Source organism: Pimephales promelas, chromosome 4 (assembly GCF_988280905.1).
Source record: "Pimephales promelas chromosome 4, fPimPro1.hap1.1, whole genome shotgun sequence".
Lineage (NCBI taxonomy): Eukaryota > Metazoa > Chordata > Actinopteri > Cypriniformes > Leuciscidae > Pimephales > Pimephales promelas.
Window position 1 is genome coordinate 41,955,555 of NC_142772.1, and position 19,741 is coordinate 41,975,295.

General features: G+C 36.8%; 1 protein-coding gene across 1 annotated transcript in view; it reads right to left on the reverse strand.

Moving 5' to 3' along the window:
• The window catches only part of znrf3 (zinc and ring finger 3), a 74,744-nt gene extending 58,004 nt beyond the window's left edge, over positions 1–16,740 (reverse strand). Inside the window, exon 1 of the mRNA XM_039659830.2 lies at positions 16,202–16,740. Within this exon, the coding sequence (XP_039515764.2) occupies positions 16,202–16,423 (222 nt within the window). The 5' untranslated portion in view covers positions 16,424–16,740. The remainder of the gene's footprint in view (positions 1–16,201) is intronic.
• Between the last annotated feature and the right edge of the window lie 3,001 nt (positions 16,741–19,741).

Sequence of the window (19,741 nt, forward strand, 5' to 3'; positions counted from 1 at the left end):
ATATTTTATATTGTCTATCAATGCCACAAATCTAAAAATCTGATCAACAACCGATGCATAGAAGTCACACAACACTCTTCTTTACATTACAATCCATTACACCCATAAGTACATCACAAACAATGTTATTCTAGTATTATTTATGTTCAGTTGTAGGTTTGATTAATATGTTGAATTTGCATTTTATTTTAATATTTTCAGTTTACTGGAACCAAATCGGAGCTTTAGCTACAACCTCAAACAACCAAAATAGGCTCAACAAGCATTAAGACTAACAAGCTAACATGAGGTAAAAAGAAAGGCCAGCTGTAACGTGGCTCCAGAGATTTTCTCCTGAAGTTAACTCTAAAAGGACATCAAGGTAACCTGAATCAGCAATAAAGTCAAAAATTAAGTAGGAAAATTGGTGGTGAACCAACAACAACAAAAAATGATTCTGCACGATTCGGCTCTGATTAAAACAAGTCAGTCAAAAAGATTCATGACAACACTTGCATGCAAATTTCATGAATCTTTTCTGACTGACTGGTTCATAAGAGTCAGGTGTTCATAATTCAGACATCACTTGTTCATTGTACATTGTACATGGTTGTAGTGACCCAGTGGTGAAACTGGGTCACTACAACCTGGCTTCTACCCTCTAATAATCCAATTAATCAAGGAAAAACTTGTCCCTTAGAAGTCACATTCTACAATTAGTTAGAAGAGCTAGAGACAGTATGTGATGCCAATGTTAAATATCCCAAGGCCAACCTCAAAGCACCAACATAACATTTTGCCATATGAAAGACATTAAATTTGCAAATAATACAATTGTTTTGTATTACGTGACACAGCTGGCAAGAGAAGCGGCACAGATACATAAAAGTACTAAGGAGAATAATGTGCAAATATTTGACTAAAATAACTATTTAAATATCAGTATAACATGTCAACTCAAGCAAGTGGAGACAAATGCATAGACAAGTATATGGATAATGATACAATGGAAAAACTATACGACACATTAACGTTTCCAAACATATAGAGTAAACACCTGGAGCAATAAGGGTGTTTCGATTGATCGGGCGCGGATCGTTATAGGACAACAGCTATGTACTATCGGTGGTCTCTATAAAGCCGATCAGAAGAGCCAAATGACGCAAAACCTGCGAGACAATACTTCTATGCGCAGCTAAAACTGCTTCACTACATTCACCGGTTTGGCAGTTCTACCAGGTGTCTGAAAAAAGGACAATAAATTCGCAATGTCTTTGCGGAGAGTGGAGATATTGCAAGGACAGCAACTCTACAGCAATGGCAGCAAGAAACTAGGGCAGTGCTATAGTGCTTGCACTTTCCTTCCTCGCTAAAACCCCAAAATTAACGTCCAAATCGCTAGAACAGCGATTGTCAAAAAAAAAAAAAAACCATATACTTTTGCTAAACTGCAGGATATGCTCGACAATAAAAAGTTATTAAAACTGTATTAAGCCACAAAAGTGATACTGCTCCTCAAGAGGCTTTCTGTGCACACGCTCCAAGACAAACAAAGTGAACTTTAAGCTACCGGTTAGCGGAACGGCGGTGTATTTAACCACTAAACAAGCGGTTAAATACACACAGAAATGTGTCAAAATGCCCATCTTGGTGAATATTTGCTTAAACACCCTCATTTATGTCTAAAGTGAAGTAGTGAACATACACAGTTGGGAAATAAGTAGCATGGTTAACTGTTTATTGGATCCACTCATTCAGTCTTAAAGTGACTGCAGCCTAATATCCCTACTGTCTGTGTCATTAATATTAATCAAACAACAAAAGACAAAGAAAAAAATACACTCACTCAGTGATATTTAGTAGGATTGCACTTGATTACTGTTATTTTTGTTTTTATTTATTTCACTGGAATGCTATATTTGTTAAGCGCAAAGCTATTATTGGTATCAGTGATTGATATCGGCCAATACTGCTTCCAGTGATCGATAATCTGTGGTCAGCCCAAAAATCCTGATCGGAGCACCCTTATGAAGCAACAAGAAGCAGGTCACTGATCCTTAAAGTCGGCATAAAATGGAAATTGTGATAGTCTTTTTCTCTACTATGACATATTGTATATCACAAGTAAAACTGCTCCTTGAACAAGAAAAAATGAAAAGCAGAACTTGATTTTGTCCATCAGGAATTGATTGGATCGTTGTTGTTTGCTAACGCCCATCATTAGAGAAGAGCTGTCATTGTGGGGGGAGGGGAAGTTCATTACTTGTTCTCATACAATTTCATGTTAAAAATCACTGACAAGTCACACAACCTACACAGATCAGTAAATCGCAAGACCAAAACATATACAATCATCTAAAATTCAGCAGAAGGGGCATGAAATTGACCAAATTAAACCAAATCACTTTTATACAAAATCTAATTCCACCCTATCAAATGTAAACCCTCCCAAGGTCAATGTCATGTTCCTATGACTGGATTCTTCATTTTATATTATTCCACTGAATGCCGATCCCGATGCCTCATGTGTGGTCTGGACCATCAGGATCTTGAGGTCTATCAAGAGAATAAACGTGTACCTTAGATTCTCCCGAAATCCCACCTCCCATATGGAGCACATGACAACAAATAAATAAAATATAGGGGATCAAACTCTGCCAAAATAAGCTGTAAAGAGTGTTAAATACACACACTCTGTCACAGGCACCAAAGGAAACAGTGAGAGAGGGATTTTTATAACCTTTAGAAACTGTTGTATCAACAAACAGCAGATCTCTAAAGCATTCAGAGTCCTGTAAGCCCCTTTGGGTTGAAACGCTAGCTCCATTCATACCGGCTACACACTGAGCGATTGTGTTTGAAGGTTTCTGAATAAACCTGTTTGAGGTTTGACCCACACACATGTAACTATCCTAATTCCATGTTCATGAAATCAACCTCTATTAAAAAGAGATGCTCAAGCTCTACAGTGACATCAAGTCATTTGAACTATTACTAGCAGTTTCAAGACCATAGAAATAACACATTTAATTGGCTAAAAGAACAGAAAAGTGCACATTTGTGTGTTCACAAAAACTGTCAAATACATTTTTAGGACTTCATCACCAATATTGAAATTCTGACCGATAATTATTGTCATGATATGGCCAATAACCAATACATTTATTGTTACCTTTAAATGACCATTTAATCAAGAAATCATGAGAGAAAAAAAATGATAACGGATTCCACAACAATCTGAAGCAACAACTGTTTTCAACATTGTTAATAATTATACGAAGAAATGTTTCTTGAGCACCAAATCAGCATATTAGAATGATTTCTGAAGGATCATGTGACTCTGAAGACTGGAGTAATGATGCTGAAAACCCTGCTTTGAATCACAGGAATAAATAAAACTAAGATATATACATTTTAAATATTTATAATATATATAATATAAATATACTATTTTAAAATATTACTGTTTTACTTTATTTCTGTTGAAATGAATCTTAAATTGTTGAGCATAAGAGCACAAAAGTATTCAATTATCACCGACCCCAAATTTATGAACAATATAAATATATTGGGCATCCCTATTTTTACACACACACACACACACACACACACACACACACAGCAAGACTTCAAACACAACCCAACAGTCAAGATGTTTTCTTAGTAAAGTCTAAAAACACACTTTTACTACTACAACACAGAAAACCCATTCTTGTGATGGTGTGTGTTTAGTCACGGGAGCTGTCAATAAATTATCAGGCCGTCTGTTAGAGCACCACCGTTTTCCTTGCGCACACTTCAAAGAGCATGCATGCACGTAGATGAACACACACACACACACACACACACACACAATGCTGTTACTGTATAAACTTTACAAAGCACAGAGTCAACTCTGTTTCACCTGTTGTGTACTTTAGGAACGCCCAATGGATTGACTGAATCTGATAAAAATAAAAATAAAACACTCAAGTGTCTTCAGTCAGTTTAAAGCTTTAATCAATTCCACTACTATGCAATGTGATGCGTATGTGCAGAAGATAAGAAGAAAGACAGCAATGACAAAAAACAAAACAGGGAAAGAAACAAGTCTTAATCATTCATTGGGTTTAAATCATAAAATGAGAACCCCAAAAGTCCATATGCCCAAAATAAAACATCTAGCATTTTTGTTCTATACCGAACTTGTCCAACGAACACCTCCACCTTTATTTGTGCAGGGGTGGATTTCGCTGCAGGCCTGTGATTACATCACCAGCCGTTTGTGGTGCAGCTTTATCAGTCAGGCATTGCTCAGCCAGCCCTTTGAAGAGCCCGCCGGGGGCCTTTGATCTGAGCGTGCTCAGTGGCCTCCCAGCCGGCCGATCCTATCAGCTCAGGCGGCACATTTGTGCTCAACCCAGAACCAGATTCCAAAGCCACCTCTCTCTCTCAGGTCTGACTGGTTATGTGTAATGAGGTAAAAGGAGAGGGAAGGGCCTCCGTGCAGGCAGTAAATCCAGAGAAAACGGTGTGAAAAATACCACATAAATAGACAAGGTGTTGAAAGTCATCTCAACTCAACATGGAACTGCCTGGGGAAAGAACAACCAAAATGTTTTTTTTTTCCTTTCCTGAGATTAGCAACATACAAATACAACTTTAAAAGCTAGAGACCATCTGTTTTAATATATTTACATAGTGTATTAATAACAACTATATATATATATATATATTCAGCCAGGTATACACCTTCCAGAGGGAGGGAATTCTAGTCAAGTTTAGATAAATCTACCTCTGTTACAGTACAGGCCAGTTGAAAACATTAACCAAAGAGACAACTTTGCCGCTTGGACCAGACAACCTAATTTTTCAAAGCTGGAAGCCGCTATACCGAAGGGACCGCGAGTATCTCATTAAAAGGGAGCCAGGAGACAGTTGTCAGGCATTGTAGTCTATTTCAGAAGCCGAAGAGAAGCAACGCCTTGGTTGAGATGTGTTCATCCGTCTATGACAAAATGAACACCTGGTGACCATGGGAAACAACAGGGGAGCAATTATACAGAAGCCATGTGGAGTGAACAAAGGAACAAGCCAAAATGATGATCCATCAAGGACAGAGGACTTTCTTAATTTAACAAAGACACAAATAAGTGCTTTCGTAAGCCAACTTACGAGGTACAACACGTAATTCAGAGCAGAGCTTATCTGTACTTCCCCAAATCAGTTGGGATTTCCTTTAGACGCCTTAAAGCCAGTTCTTAACATACAAATGTGGTGAACTTTGTACACAACCAAGAAATAAGTGCGATATAATGGCAGTATCTAACATGAAATGACAATGAATGATAATTAATTTATTAAACAATTTATTAATGTAGTTTAATTTTCATTTATATATATATATATATATATATATATATATATATACACAGTATATATACTGTATATTAATTATATATATACACACATATACACACATATACATACACACACATATATTTATATATATATATATATATATATATATATATATAAATGCTGTAAAGTATCGCTCATTGCTATTTTATGTTAACATAATAAAACCTTATTACAAAAGGTGGAAGTGAGTGAGTACTTTGAACCCAGTGTTCTAGAACAAAAGAAGAAAGTAGCATAAATGATAGGTAGAGATATGGTCTTAAGACTCGAGGATTTCATGACTTGGTAAACATTACAATACTAGTGCGAAGCTTGGATTTTGCTGAAGTTGTTTGGCTGATAGTATAGCCTTCTTCAAAAAGAACCCGTGAGAACTATTAAAAAATAATTAGCAACACAAGGTAATTAGGATGACAAATTTCAAAATGTGCTATTAACCAATAAAAGACAAAACCTTAAGGCAAAAAGGCATAAACTCTGTTATATCCTGTTGGTGCATGAAGCTCATGACATTGCAGTTATTGCTCAAGTTTGCCAGCTGGCCGCAAAATTAGAAAAAAAAATTCTAACATCTACATTTGGGGTCGTAACAGGTAAGATTTTTACATTTTTGAAAGAGGTACATTATAGTAATCGCATTTATTGGATCAAAAATACAGTAAAAACATAAATATTGTTCATATTTTTACAACTTAAAATAACTTTTCTATTTTAATATATTTTGAATTTGAGCTGAATTTTCAGCAGCCTTTATTCTTCAGTGTCTCCTTTATAAATAATCTTGAGGATTCTTTCAAATCAAATCAATCAAACTTTATTTATAAAACACTTTAAAAGAACCGGGAAGAGCAGTTGAAAGTGGACCAAAGTGAATGGAAAGTTCAAAAGAACAACATTTAATTATCTTACGTATCATTGTAAATGTCTTTACTGTAATTTTTGATCAATTTAGTGCATCCTCACTGAATCAAAGTGTTTATTGGTTAAGTGGTAATGTACATTATGGGCTACTTTAACGATTCATGTAGATCTAGAAATTAATAACATATATCAACAGCATTTATCTTTTTAAAAAAAAAAAAAAAATTCCCCAACCCTACTCAACAGCTGTCATTAAAAAAAAATTAGGAAAAAAATAATAATTACTGCTAATTTCCTAAAATAATATCAGAAAAGACAACCAACATGCAATTATTCTACAAAATCAACAATCCAAGTATGCTTGTACATCTAATCTAATCTAATGTGCATTTATCCATTATTCTGTCATTTATTTTACAGAACATTTTAACCATCTTAATGTGTCCAGCAACTGTCCAAGAAAAAAAAAAACAATAGCTGGTAAATCAATCATGTTAAAACATAACATGTTTTCCATGTCAACATGTCAACCGTTTTCCAGCATGACCTAGACTTGATTCAAGTTTCCATTCAAGATTAAATCTCAAGTCAAGTCTAGGTTATGATGGAAATTATTATAATCCAGTCTGCTTAAATTGCATGGTATTGAAGTCTCAAATCAGATCTGACCATCAGTGGTCATCATCTGACCTTTCATCATAACTTGAAATCTAAGACTTTACAATAACTCGAACCCTTTTCCGAGACCCCTCGTCTCCATGATGTGAAAGAGTCCCTAGAGAGCGAAGAGGAAAAGGAAACATATGAACAAGTGCTGAGGAAAACCTTCAAGTCTATACTAACTGGTTAAACAGAAGGGCAAAAACTGAGAGAAAGACAAAGGAATAATAGACGGCAAGTACCATAGAGAGTCAGGGCATGACAGAGTGTCTAATGGCGTGACAGACAGCGATAAGTACAAGGACACGACAGACGGAGACAGTCAGACACTGAAAGAGGGAAAGACTGAAAACCAGAGCTTGAAGGAAACAATGGGTCTGCGTTTTGGACTTCAGCCGTTCGTCAGCACATTCCTGAACAACAACAAAGCATGCCTGAGCCCCTGTGTGCCCCAAGAGCATTGTCATTTCATAACCCTCTGCTGCTTTTGCAGAAGTATAGAGACAAAACGGAGTGAATATAAGCACATCGGCCATACGATTGGGTCAGTCAACATCAAAATTGGCCTATTTATTGGATTCAGAGTAGGGGGGCGTGCGATAACACAAGTTTTGATCATGAACGGTTGAAATGTCTTCAAGATCTGCTTTTGGAGAAGTAACATAGTATCGTGCTCCATCTCAAATGTTTCCGACTTAAATCTTTAAGTACAACTTAGATATGCAAGTCATTTCAACTCATTTATGTCAGTTCATCATACTTCGGTGCATTCTAGAGCCAGACCAAAATATCGGCAGGCCGATATTATCGGCCGATGTTAGGCATTTTTCCAAACTATCGGTATCGGCAGTTATAATGGCCGATAAATGAATATTTCAAAAATAAAATAAAAACGGACGAAACACGCTTCGGAGTGTTGGAGTTGTATAGTTTGTCCACCAGAGGGCACTCTACACCGTCCCTGTTGGCAACACTCGTTTATAACGCGCAACATATTCTAGCTAACCACAAAGCTAGCTAATGCCACTATCATTAGTGGAATTTAATGAGCTTTGTTAATTAATTAATGAGCTTTGGTTCCTCCTCTGTTTTGTTGCGACAATAAAAGATACAAGTTTCTTTTTAAAGTGCATTATCATATTATTTTAATTAAAACTCATACATAACTACAAATAACTAACGTTAGGGAAATCTGTTAATGTTTTGTTGTGTGTTCCTGAAAAAAATATCGACCGATATATCGGAATATCGGATTTTAAAACCAACAAATATTTGTATCGGCCAGGATCAATGCCGTAAGGGGTGTGTCATGGTGATGACACTCGTGCCATCAGGCGACTCTGTTGCTCTTAAAAGAAATTTGTGTTCGTCATCAACAAAGAAAGGACGAACAAATGTCTGCAAACTGGAACGAAGCAGAGACCAGGAGCTCCTCACTATCCGCGCTGAAGTTGAGATCGTTCACCAGCTTTGTGGAACGGTATGCGCGTGTACATGTTTTCGACGCGTACGTTACACGTCTCATCCTGACGTCATGTGTCTTTTCGGGATTTTTACGGGTTGTGTGTGAACGCACTCACAGATCCCGGCAAATCATTGGCAGTGTGAATGAACTGAATTCAAACAATCCCGGGACAAATTCCGGGTCACATTATCCATGTATTTTCCGGAATCTCTGTGTAAAAGTGGCTTTATAGAACGCACCGAAGCACGATAAACTGACATAAATGAGTTGAATCTTGTATAAATGATTTAAAAATTGCTTCAATTGTTTTGATGAGTTAAAGCAACGTAAAAACATACGTTATTGATCATATTATTTGTACAGTGAACATACTGTACAACACAACGTACATTCACATCATAAGGTAGGGTCATGCTCTCGTGACATTGCAGTTATTCACAATCATGAAAGAATTTTAAAATTTGCATGCGTTTTAAAGCCTTGCTGGTTAAACACTATCGTGACATGATATTATTTCCATATCACCCACCCCTAATTCAGAGTCTGTCCTCCAAAAAGCCCCACATTTCAACTGTCGGAACTGAGATTCTTGGTGTAACCATGGCAACTGGAATGATGAGCTGTGATAAGCTAATCAATCTGTGTTGTCAGTCACCATCAGGACCGCACTTGCCTCTCAAGTGAACATCCAGTCCTTGTAAATGAGCTTTGATGGGCAAATCAATAGGGGGTTCAAGGAGAGAGAACTGAGCGATTGCTCGAGCCTTAAATTGCGGGAAGAGTAGGATTAATTCTGCGCCGGGTAAAATAGAGCCAACGGTTTGAATTTTCTATTTATTTCTGCCTAAACTATTTGCGCCTCGAGAAAACAAACAATAAACATTTTTTTCAAGCGCATCAGAGTGAGGCAGACAGTGGTAAAGGAAGAAAGGAGGAGACAAAAACAGTTTAATCTTTTCTACTCCGACAGAGGGAGAAAAAAAAAACAACCTCAAATTACTTTGGCAAGTCTATGAAAGGCCGACGGGTTAGTGGTTTGAGCAGATACGTCTTAAAATACAGCTGCCACCGCAAAACCAATAAATGGAAAAGTAGTCGTGCAGCACTTTTAACCTTTTAAACCCACGGTTGTTGAATATTGCTACCGTTGCTGTGGACAGGGAGGGGCCCCCGTGTTTTCGGGTACCCACTGTCTCGTGAAGGGCCGTTCTGGACTCCCATGGTTTCAGTCTGTGGGAAAAGCATGCAGACTCCTTGGGCCAAACCAAGCTCTCATTATGGTCCTAATTTAAGCGCAAAACTACAGCGAGCTTTGAGGAAAGACACTGTATCAATCACACCACAGAACGTGGGCTGACTTTAACAGATTTTGTAAGATAAAACGAAAAAAACAAAGTACTAAATTGTGGTTTATGCATCTAGGAATTACCCCAGACCTCAAATGTTCAACATTTAGCAAATAAGGAAAGTCGCCTCACGGTCTATTAAAGGAATAGTAGTAGTAGTTGCTGCTCATTGACAATCTGTTAAAGTGATAGTTCACAAGTTCAGTCAAAAATGAAAAATTCTATCATCATTTACTTACCCTTATGGGTTTCTTTCTTCTGCGGTCAACACAAAAGAAGATATTTTGAAAAAATATTGGGGTCCAAAACAACACTGGACTTCATTGACTGTTATTATATAAACAGTAAAAATCTTTGTTTGTGTTCCAAAGAAAGAAAGAGCATCATACAATGACATAATTACAAATTTTGGGTGTACTATCCCTTTATGGCGCTTTTCCATTACCAGTACAGACTCGACTCGACTCGCTTTTCGCATCGTTTTCCATTGCAGACAGTACCGCCACAAATAATACCTGGTCGTCATAGTGACGCCTTTCGTTCCTCGCTGCCCTATCAAGCCCTTGCTGGATCCTCTCTTCGGCAACCAAACAAAGGAAAGTCTGCACCTCATTGTTTGATCACGGCGTATTCTTCCGAGTTGCCATAATAATAATAGTAGTAAGTTTAGAAACTATCTCTGGCCAAACCATTTAAAAATGGCGGGGATATTCGGGATACTGGCACGTGCAATGACGACACAGTGAATGGTTTCCATATAATATGGTTTCGAATCTCTCTGACCAATCAGCAGTCGGCATTGTTTTCGCGTCTCATTTTAGTATCGCCTTAGCTCGCTCAGAACCTCGCCGGAGGTGAAACTAAAAAAAGTACCCGAAAGCAGGTACAGGTACAACTTTTACACAGTGGAAAACCAAATTCGAGTCGAGTCAAGTCGAGTCGAGCTGGTACTGTGTAGTGGAAAAGCCCCATTAGCCTCTGTGATTACGGAGTCAACTCGAAACAAGCGGTGCTCACTGCAGAGCCAACTGGCATCCAGCTCCACCTCTCTGGATGCATGGTATTGAGCTTGACCTAGTCCAGCTCCACGTCTAATGGGTGGAGGTATAGAGTTATGGAAAGGGTTAGGGTGTGGTTAGACCTTCTAGCTCCACCCATTACAACCAAATTAAATCCAGACTGGGAGAGCTGTCCTTCACCTCTCAGATCATCTGACTAATTCAAAAACCAATCATTCAGACCGATTTTGTGAACTTAAATTTGAACAAGTGGACTTCACCACTTCTCTCACAAACTAAGGTACATGTCAAATAGTGCTAGGGTGTGGATGTCAAGATTACAAGTCATATTGATCAATTAACTGAAACTATTGTGTCATTTAAGTTTCAAAGGAGTCACTAGAATAATTCGTCACATATTCTACATGTGTGTGTTCCACAGAATAAATAAATCACAGAATCTTCGTTTTTGGGAAAGTTGTTCCAACTTTCAAAATTTTTTTTTTTTTTTTGGAAAAACTATCCCTTTAATAATAACACATTATGTTTATGCTTGGAACCAATCACCAATGTTCTCAGAACCTTAAAAGGAAATCTGACTATGTGGAAGTGACTTGTCACTTCAGGTTCAGTGTCCCTCAGAATCCCAAAAATTAAAGTGGGATGCGCTAAGCATTTGAAAGCATTGTACAACAGAAAACGAACGATAATGATCGAAACTCATATCCCAACTACAAACATTCCACTCAAATATAAACAAGGCGTCAATTTTCAACACGTACAGATTTCACAGTTATCAGCCGCAACAAACAGGTGTGAACAAGGTTACAAGAGGAAGTACCATTTTACTTTCCCACATCCAGTTCTCAACGAGAACAGTGTCTAAAAACCACCAGCACAGTTCTAGCTCTGCTGCAGGAGCTGATAAGACGAGTCATCCATCAAGGTATTTTAGGTCAGTTATGTGTAGATAATATGACACTACAGTTCTGCTTGAGAGAATGGAGAGAGGGCATCATTTTAATGCCACCATGACAACATGTCATCGCCTGTACTACCAGCGTTCACACAGACCACTTCATTTCACTTCTGTTTATTTAAAGGACTTTCAGTAGTAACGGTCATGAACTACAAACAGTGATGTACTGAGTTATGATGGTAGATGAGAGATAAATCTAAACTAGTCTGGCTTCACACACTGAGAACAGTTGGTGTGACAGTCATTATCTCCCTGAAAAATTAAAGACAGGTGCAACTTATAACAATCACATAGGCAAACTTATTTATCCAATTCATTTCCCATTTTGTTTTAATCCCATCAAAGTAAAAATAGCATATAATAATTGTATAATGTTCATAATATTATTTTATTGATATCCATGATTATACTAAAATGTACACTGTGAGGTTGGTAAAATTTGTAATGTTTTTGTAAGTCCCTTATGCCAACCAAGGCTGCATTTATTTGATCAAAAAAAAAAATACAGTACAAATTGTAATATTGTAAATTTAAAATAACCGCTTTCTAATTTAATCTATTTTCAAATTTAACATTCATATGATGGCAAAGCCATTTTCAGCATCATTGCTCCAGTCTTCGGTGTCACATGATCCTTCAGAAATGCTGATATGCTGCTCAAGAAACATTCATTGCTATCAATGTAAAAAATCTTATTGTGAAAACTGTGATTTATTTTTCAGATTATTTGATGAACAATATAAAACAAAATATTTATTTTAAATAGACATATTCTGTAACATTAGTAATGTCTTTACAGTCTCTTTTGACCAATATAATGCATCCAAAAGTATGAATGTCTTTCAAAAATAAATCTTACTATTATAACTTATATTATTCAAAATACTATTCAGCATTACACTCAATATTATTAGTAATTTTTAAAACAAAAAGGTGAAACAGATTGCAATGTTAATGGTATAGGCTAATACACACAATCCTATAAAATAATATCCACACGTTAAACTCACTGTTTCTTTCCTTGAAGGAACTGAAAAAAATAAATAGATAAATAAATAAATAATCACAAGATTATTTGTCATTTTAACCTGCTGACAACCTTGGCTTAAAACATTTAAAAGTTCTGTTTAACAAAGTAATGCAAAGCAAAATAAAAGCACCCCTGGTTGGGAGTCACTACAAAAGAGTATCAAGGACAAAGCTATCAAAACATTCAGCAGACTTTTATTGCTTGAACGTACAATGTTGCGTGCATTATGATCAGGGCCTAAACTTTGTGGCAAAACTTTCAATCGTAAGCCTTCCATACACACATTACAGTCAATCAAATGTAGTAGTAAATCACGCATCAGCATTTAGACTAATAACCACCATGTCAGCTAAAGGATTGGCAAAATCATTACAGACCAAACATTGGATGTAAGAGCATTTCAACTTAACCTTTCAGCCTTTGACAAAAAACCCCTAAAAACTAAAATAATAATATCCCTGTGATAAACGTATGCAAAAACCAACAGCTAGAAAGTCTCTATACTGGAGACAAGGCCCTGGAACGTAACACTATATTCAAAACACCATCATCCCATTCCAAGAGAAAAGCCACAAATACATTATGTAAGAATCATTTAAAAAGACACTGATTTTCATGCTATGAGAAGACAAAATTGAGGCAATTGAGGTTCTAGCCAAGGAGAACATTGGTTTATTGGTGTATTAGCCAAGAAAAGTCACTTTGCTTCCTGCCCCATAAGGTAGAGTATGTAGCAAATTGAGTTAATTTGTTTGCTTTGGCCCTGCTTTGGTACTCCAGGCTCTCCTTTTCACTCAAGGGAAAACTGACAAGGATGTACCAGGGCTTAGGGCTAGTTTTCTGAAAAGTGCTTGAAATTCACATCCTACAGTCTAAAACCCACACTTATTGACTTAATTGGATTCTCAACGCCCAACAAACAACGCTTCATTATAATTCAGCCGCCAGCTCACCAATCCTACAGGTTAAAATGCAATAAACGGAAATTGAGACCAGCATCTGTGGTTTTCAGGAAAACTTTTAACATGGATAAAAGCAATTAGGCACAAGAAAATGTATGAACAATGTAGAACAAGCACACCAATGATGATAACTGTAATGATAATATCGTTGGAATCACTTTAATACTCCACCCAAAAATGAATATTCGGTCATCATTTACTCACCCTCAAGTTGTTGCAAACCTGTATGAGTTTCTTTCTGATATTTTGAAGAACAATTAGAACTTTGGCACCATTGACTTTTTTTCTACCATGGAAGTCAATTTGGTTCCAATCGTTCTTCAAAATATCTTCCTTAGTGTTCAGCAAAAGAAAGAAACTCATACAGGTTTGCAACAACTTGAGGCTGAGTAAACGATGACAGCATTTTCATTTTTGGGTGGAGTATCCCTTTAAGAACGATTATTTTCCAGCTGATGAACAGCCAATCAGAACCCATCCTGCACACTTAGAACAAACAGATGATATAGTTCTTGGTGTGATCGGGCCTTAAGACTCCGAGAATGCTGCAACTGAACTTTTTTTTCTGAATTACGCAACTATATTGCGTCAAACATAAGAAGTCAAATCTCAAAAATATCTTCATATGGTTCTTATTCAATCAGCTTCACAACAACAACAAAAAAACATCTCACATCATCCCAACACCATTCAAAGCCACACAAAATTATGACATTGCCGAAAAGTTGAGATGAAATTATGGCATTGCTAAGAAGAAAATTGTGAACGATACATGGCATAGCATTTCGGAAAATGAGAGCGAACAAAAGGTAAAGGAAAAGATCTAAAACATTGTGTGCACACTGATTACAACGTTAGAATATATTACAAACACGATCCCAATAGGAATCCCAACTTGGCCTCAGTGATAAAAGCGATGTTTAACTATGTCTGAAAACATAGCAAACCTCAAATGCTTCTCAACGTAAAGCTGAGGTCCGGCATCTCAGCGGGTTTAAAGATAGAGCCAAATGGCCCGTGCTAAATGGATGTACGGCCAGTCTAAATATCCAAACCACTAAATCTCTCATTTCACCCAACTACAGAGAAAGCGATGTCCTCTGCCATCACTGAAAAATGATGATCACCACTTGCCATTTTGAAGAATGCGATACTCACTAATCCTATACATGCGAACATTCTAACATTACTAAGTACACAACTGTAAACACATAGTAGCGAATGATGTGGGACGGACACAGTAGACCCGGATGTAAAAAAGCCTGTATTTTTCATATTTCTTCACTAAAACCACAAGGAGGAATGTAAATGAAAGCACAGAAATAATAGGAGTTTGTGAAAGATGAAGCTAGAGCACAGTTACATTGATTCCACACAAGATTTCTTTGCATCAGTCTAAAAAGTGTGTTGCATGCATAAAGCATTCACATCTTCTTTCAGTCACCATAACTTCCCACAGTGCACTTCTGCCAACAGTGTTAAACTCTAAGCAAGTGTTTAAGGGACAAATTATTCCTCTTGGCGTGGCATTCAATAACGTCTCGCGCTTTGATCCCTGTTCTCTGTTTTCACAAGAGGAGAGGGAAGAATTACAAACTTTCAACAAATCATGAAAACGGGCGCTCTTTAGGAGGATTGCAAAACTTTCCCTAGAGAATACAAAACCGCTTGCATGCAATAAGAAGGATAAATCACACAGAGGTGTAATGGTTCATAAACAATTTATCAAATAGCACAGATCCCAGTGGAGATGTTATTTTAGTAGAGCGGTCTTCTGGACAGCATTATGGAGATGATTTCTCACAGCTTTCAATGAACTTCAAACAAATGACATTTATATGACAGGTGTCATGGACATATTTAAAATCACACCATTCTAATTAGTATGATTATGTAATAATAACAAGTCATCTTTCAAAGGGAAATCAAAGCTAGAATAATTATATCAACTGTGGAAATGAATAAAAGTTATGGGAGAGTCCTGGAACTTTTGTTGATTTTCCAGTCTGGCTCATTTTAACGCCATAAAGCATATTTCAGAGATTTTTTTTTTAAAGATTTATAATTCTTTTATCTTTCCAGGTATTCATTGACTGTGGGAATCCTGTTACTATGAATCAACATTGACACTTCTGGGAAAGATCTAGGAAATGCTGTTATTAAAATTGATAACCTCTGACATATGTTTACTACTGTCATCTGCGCTACAAAGTTAGCCACATGTGTTCCTGCACGTCCCTAGTCCGTTTCTGCAGTGTAGCCTACAACACAATTAATGCAAGTTGTGCATCAAAGTAACTTTTTTGCAAGTACGTTTTCATGTTTTGCAAGACAAGAGGCCATTTTGCGACCGCATAGTTCGCTGGTCTTGTACCATCCTCGCGTAGTGAAGTGCAACCCCACACCCCCTTTGAAAAGAAAGAGAAAAACAAACTTGCGGAGAGCGAATGCACCGCACAGAAATCAAGTTGTTAGAGGGTAAAATTCCCATGCAAGTGCACCGATAGAGACGGAAACGTACTTGCACGATCTCGCCCTCTGCGCTGATAGTGGCTCCGGCTCTGGAGAAGCGCCCTTGCAGACCTGTCGTGTAAGTGGTATAATCACCATTTGGGCTCGACTCAAAAAGAACAACTTCCACAAAGGCAGTATCCTTGGCTACGACGCTTCCCAAGACCCAAAACAACACCAAGACCACCGAATCAGCACCACGACCGAACCCACTCCTCGGTAAAATCATCATCTTGCCGGTTGGATCAGCGCCGATCGGAACATAATTTCCAAGGGTCTTCAAAAAAGTGTTGATTCAGAATCAAATTTGAGAGGAGAAAGCTCCCTCCCAAAATGCAAACGACACCAAAACAGAAAAGAAAAAAGCCCAATGGATGGTGCGAAATGATAATAGCGATCATTAAAAATAAAAGTTTGTCCTTGGAAAGAATGTCGTGGCTGATTTCACCATTGCTGCCCGCACTATCGCATTGCTCGCGCGCTCGCTTATGCCTCGCTGGCTGCTGCTCGCGCTCTCTGTACAAAGCGGATCTCCTTTGATCTGGGAACACGTGATTCCTTAATTTTTTTTCCACAAAGGGTTAACCCCACCCACCGATCTTCCTGACCCTCTCTATTCTAGTGGTGAGGTTTATGATTCATCCAAGTGACTCGAATCTTTTGAATCATCTCATTAAAAAGATTCGGTCAGGAACCGGTTATTTCCCACCCAGCTAACAGCGAACTTTCTCACAATTATGAACAAACATCCTTCAAGTAACGTATGCTTGCTCAGAGTTATCTGTTGATAATGTTCTCACAAAAACAATAGGCTATTTATAAAGGCTACATTGTCCGTGGAACATTCTTTTCCTGAAATGTTTTAGTTGGATGTTTGCTTAACATTTTAAATGTTAGTTGTTTCAAAATGTTCAGTAACGTTCCCATGTTTGCAAAATGATAAAATTGTAGGCCTATATCATTATTTAAAACATTTCATGCACATTTAGAAATAACGTTTTTTTATCTTAATTGGAATTACGTTCTTTGACCAAGTTTTGTTTGCTTAAGTTATCTTTTTCTTATTGTTCGTTACAAATCCAGAGGAGACGCCATAAACAGTTAGCTATTTAAAGATAATAAACCTTTTCCCATAAGCGACAACTAAGCAGATACTTATATTTGTCAGCTGCTGCATAATGTCTGTCAAGTGAAAAATATAACAACAATTCTGCATCTTTCGGTAACGTTAGCCTACTTACTTCATTGCAGTTGTGTAGCCTGGTCATTTTTACACATGTATCATTCTTGTTATGAAATGTGTACGTTTCAAAGGGGAGAAACTATATACTAAAAATGAGATGACTCGAAGTGGAAAAGATTTATTCTTTCAAAAGACTCGTTCAAAACAATCGATTCGTCAACGTCAATTCCACTCCCCTGCTCCTCTCCGCATTGAATCATTAAGGAGGAGCGACACTGTTTGGATGATTCATACGCAGAAATGTGCATGTGTAGCCTAGTAGGTAATAGCTTTGAAGTTAATTGCTGGGATTGTCCTTTCGTATATAATATATTATAGTCACAAAACAGTTTTATTACTTTTGCTGGAAGATTGGCAAACGTTTCCCTTAGTTGTAATTAGCCGACTGTGAAGGAACTTGTTGAACTTTGGGTGGGCTACCTTAAAAATAACAAAATCTTCTTAAAATTTAAGTATTAATTTTACCCGTTGTCTCTAGAGCAAGTGGACTTTCTGATGCACTTTACACATTGTATATAATTGTGTAGGCCTAAAGTTTTCCAAGTAGGCATATTCTTGCCTGTCTTTCTGAGAGAATTTGAAAGCTATAGTTTTAAAACACCATTAAAGTCATCATGAATATGATGAATATATATGAATATAATATATATATATATATATATATATAATATTGCCGTACCTATTATAATTGAATTATTTTAATTCATATGCTTTCGTAATATTTCATCACCTACATTTTTTTCTTGTTCGAGAAGACATTTTATTCATATATAAGTCACATTAGGGAAGAAAAGACAATCGCAACTTCCATCCATCATATTTAAAGGAATTTTTGGAATATTGTCCTCTCCCCAAATATATCACTGTTAACTCGAATACTAAAACATTACTAAAACATACTATAATGATTTGCATAACTATACTACAATTTTGTTTATTTTCCTCAAATAAATGATTATGTGTTCCCTTTTGTCACTTGACTCACTACCAAAACAATGATGACATGTTTCAGTTATGACTATTTCGGTAGTGACAATTTTAGATACTTTTGAGCCATATAGCTCAAAGATGCTAATCAGCACGATTAATAAACACTCAAAAAACTATGATGACAATCATCACAACTGAAACTTCACATGTTTTGGTAGTGATTGTTTCGGTAGTGACACAATTGAGATACTTTCAAAGATTAACCAGCACAAGGTTACCGAGCACAGTTCTGAACAACATAAAAAATAAATTTGGAGGAATTACACCCCCCAAAAGTTTGCCTAATTGAAAAAAGGTGTTTGGTAGTGGTGTTCCTTAAAGTTACACACAGAATTTCAGACTTGACAAAAATGTAGTGTGGTTAAAATCAGTCTCAGCCAATGGACTAAAACACACACTGTTTCGGTAGTGACATAAAAATGCAGGACACATTTTTTTTTTTTTTACATAAAAACATAAAATATATTTTTTTTTTTACTTTTTAAAAGAAATCAAAAATATATTTTTAAAGCCAACAATGAAAAAAAAAAAACATTTCAATAATTTTCAAGTTGAAATTTAGGGGTTAGTGTTCGAGACAGCCCCTCCCATGAAAGTAGCTACCCAATAAATTATGATTTTAGATATATTAAGCTTACTGATATTTTAAATATTATTGTGGGATTCAATAGCCAAGAAGGATCTTTGTAAACATCAAAAAATTGAATACTTAAATTCTTTTTAAATGTGTTTCTAGTTCGTGGGACAGCAGTTTGCACAAATTCTGTAGAAAGGCCCAGTGGTGCCCGAAACCATTGCGGACATTATCGAGTGCATGCATTCAGTCTCATAATCCACCGCAATAACAAATGTACGTCCGATGGACACTCTAGAGAATACCCATAATGCACTGTGAGAGTCGCGCGGCAAATAAATTCCCACATCTGACTAGAAGATGGCGCCCACAGCTGAATCATACATCCATTTTTCAAACCAATGTGGCTACAGACTAGGCCTAATATCATACATGTACACATTTTTCCGTTTTAATTGATTGTTTAATTAAGGTTTATACATAGTTTCCATGACAGAGTTCAAGATCAATATTTTCATCTTACTACCAGAGCTGCCATTTCGCTAAGTTTCAAATGGTTACTAAACAGCAAGCACAAACAATGCTAAAGTGGCAGCCCTTCTGGAGCCCTTCGTTTTCATTCACTCAATCAAGTGAATTATATTAGTGGACTAATGTGGGTAATAGTGAATCCTCAGTATTGTATAGGGGAGATTTTTGACACACGGGTTTTTTTTTTTTATGAGATCAGATGAACATAAAAT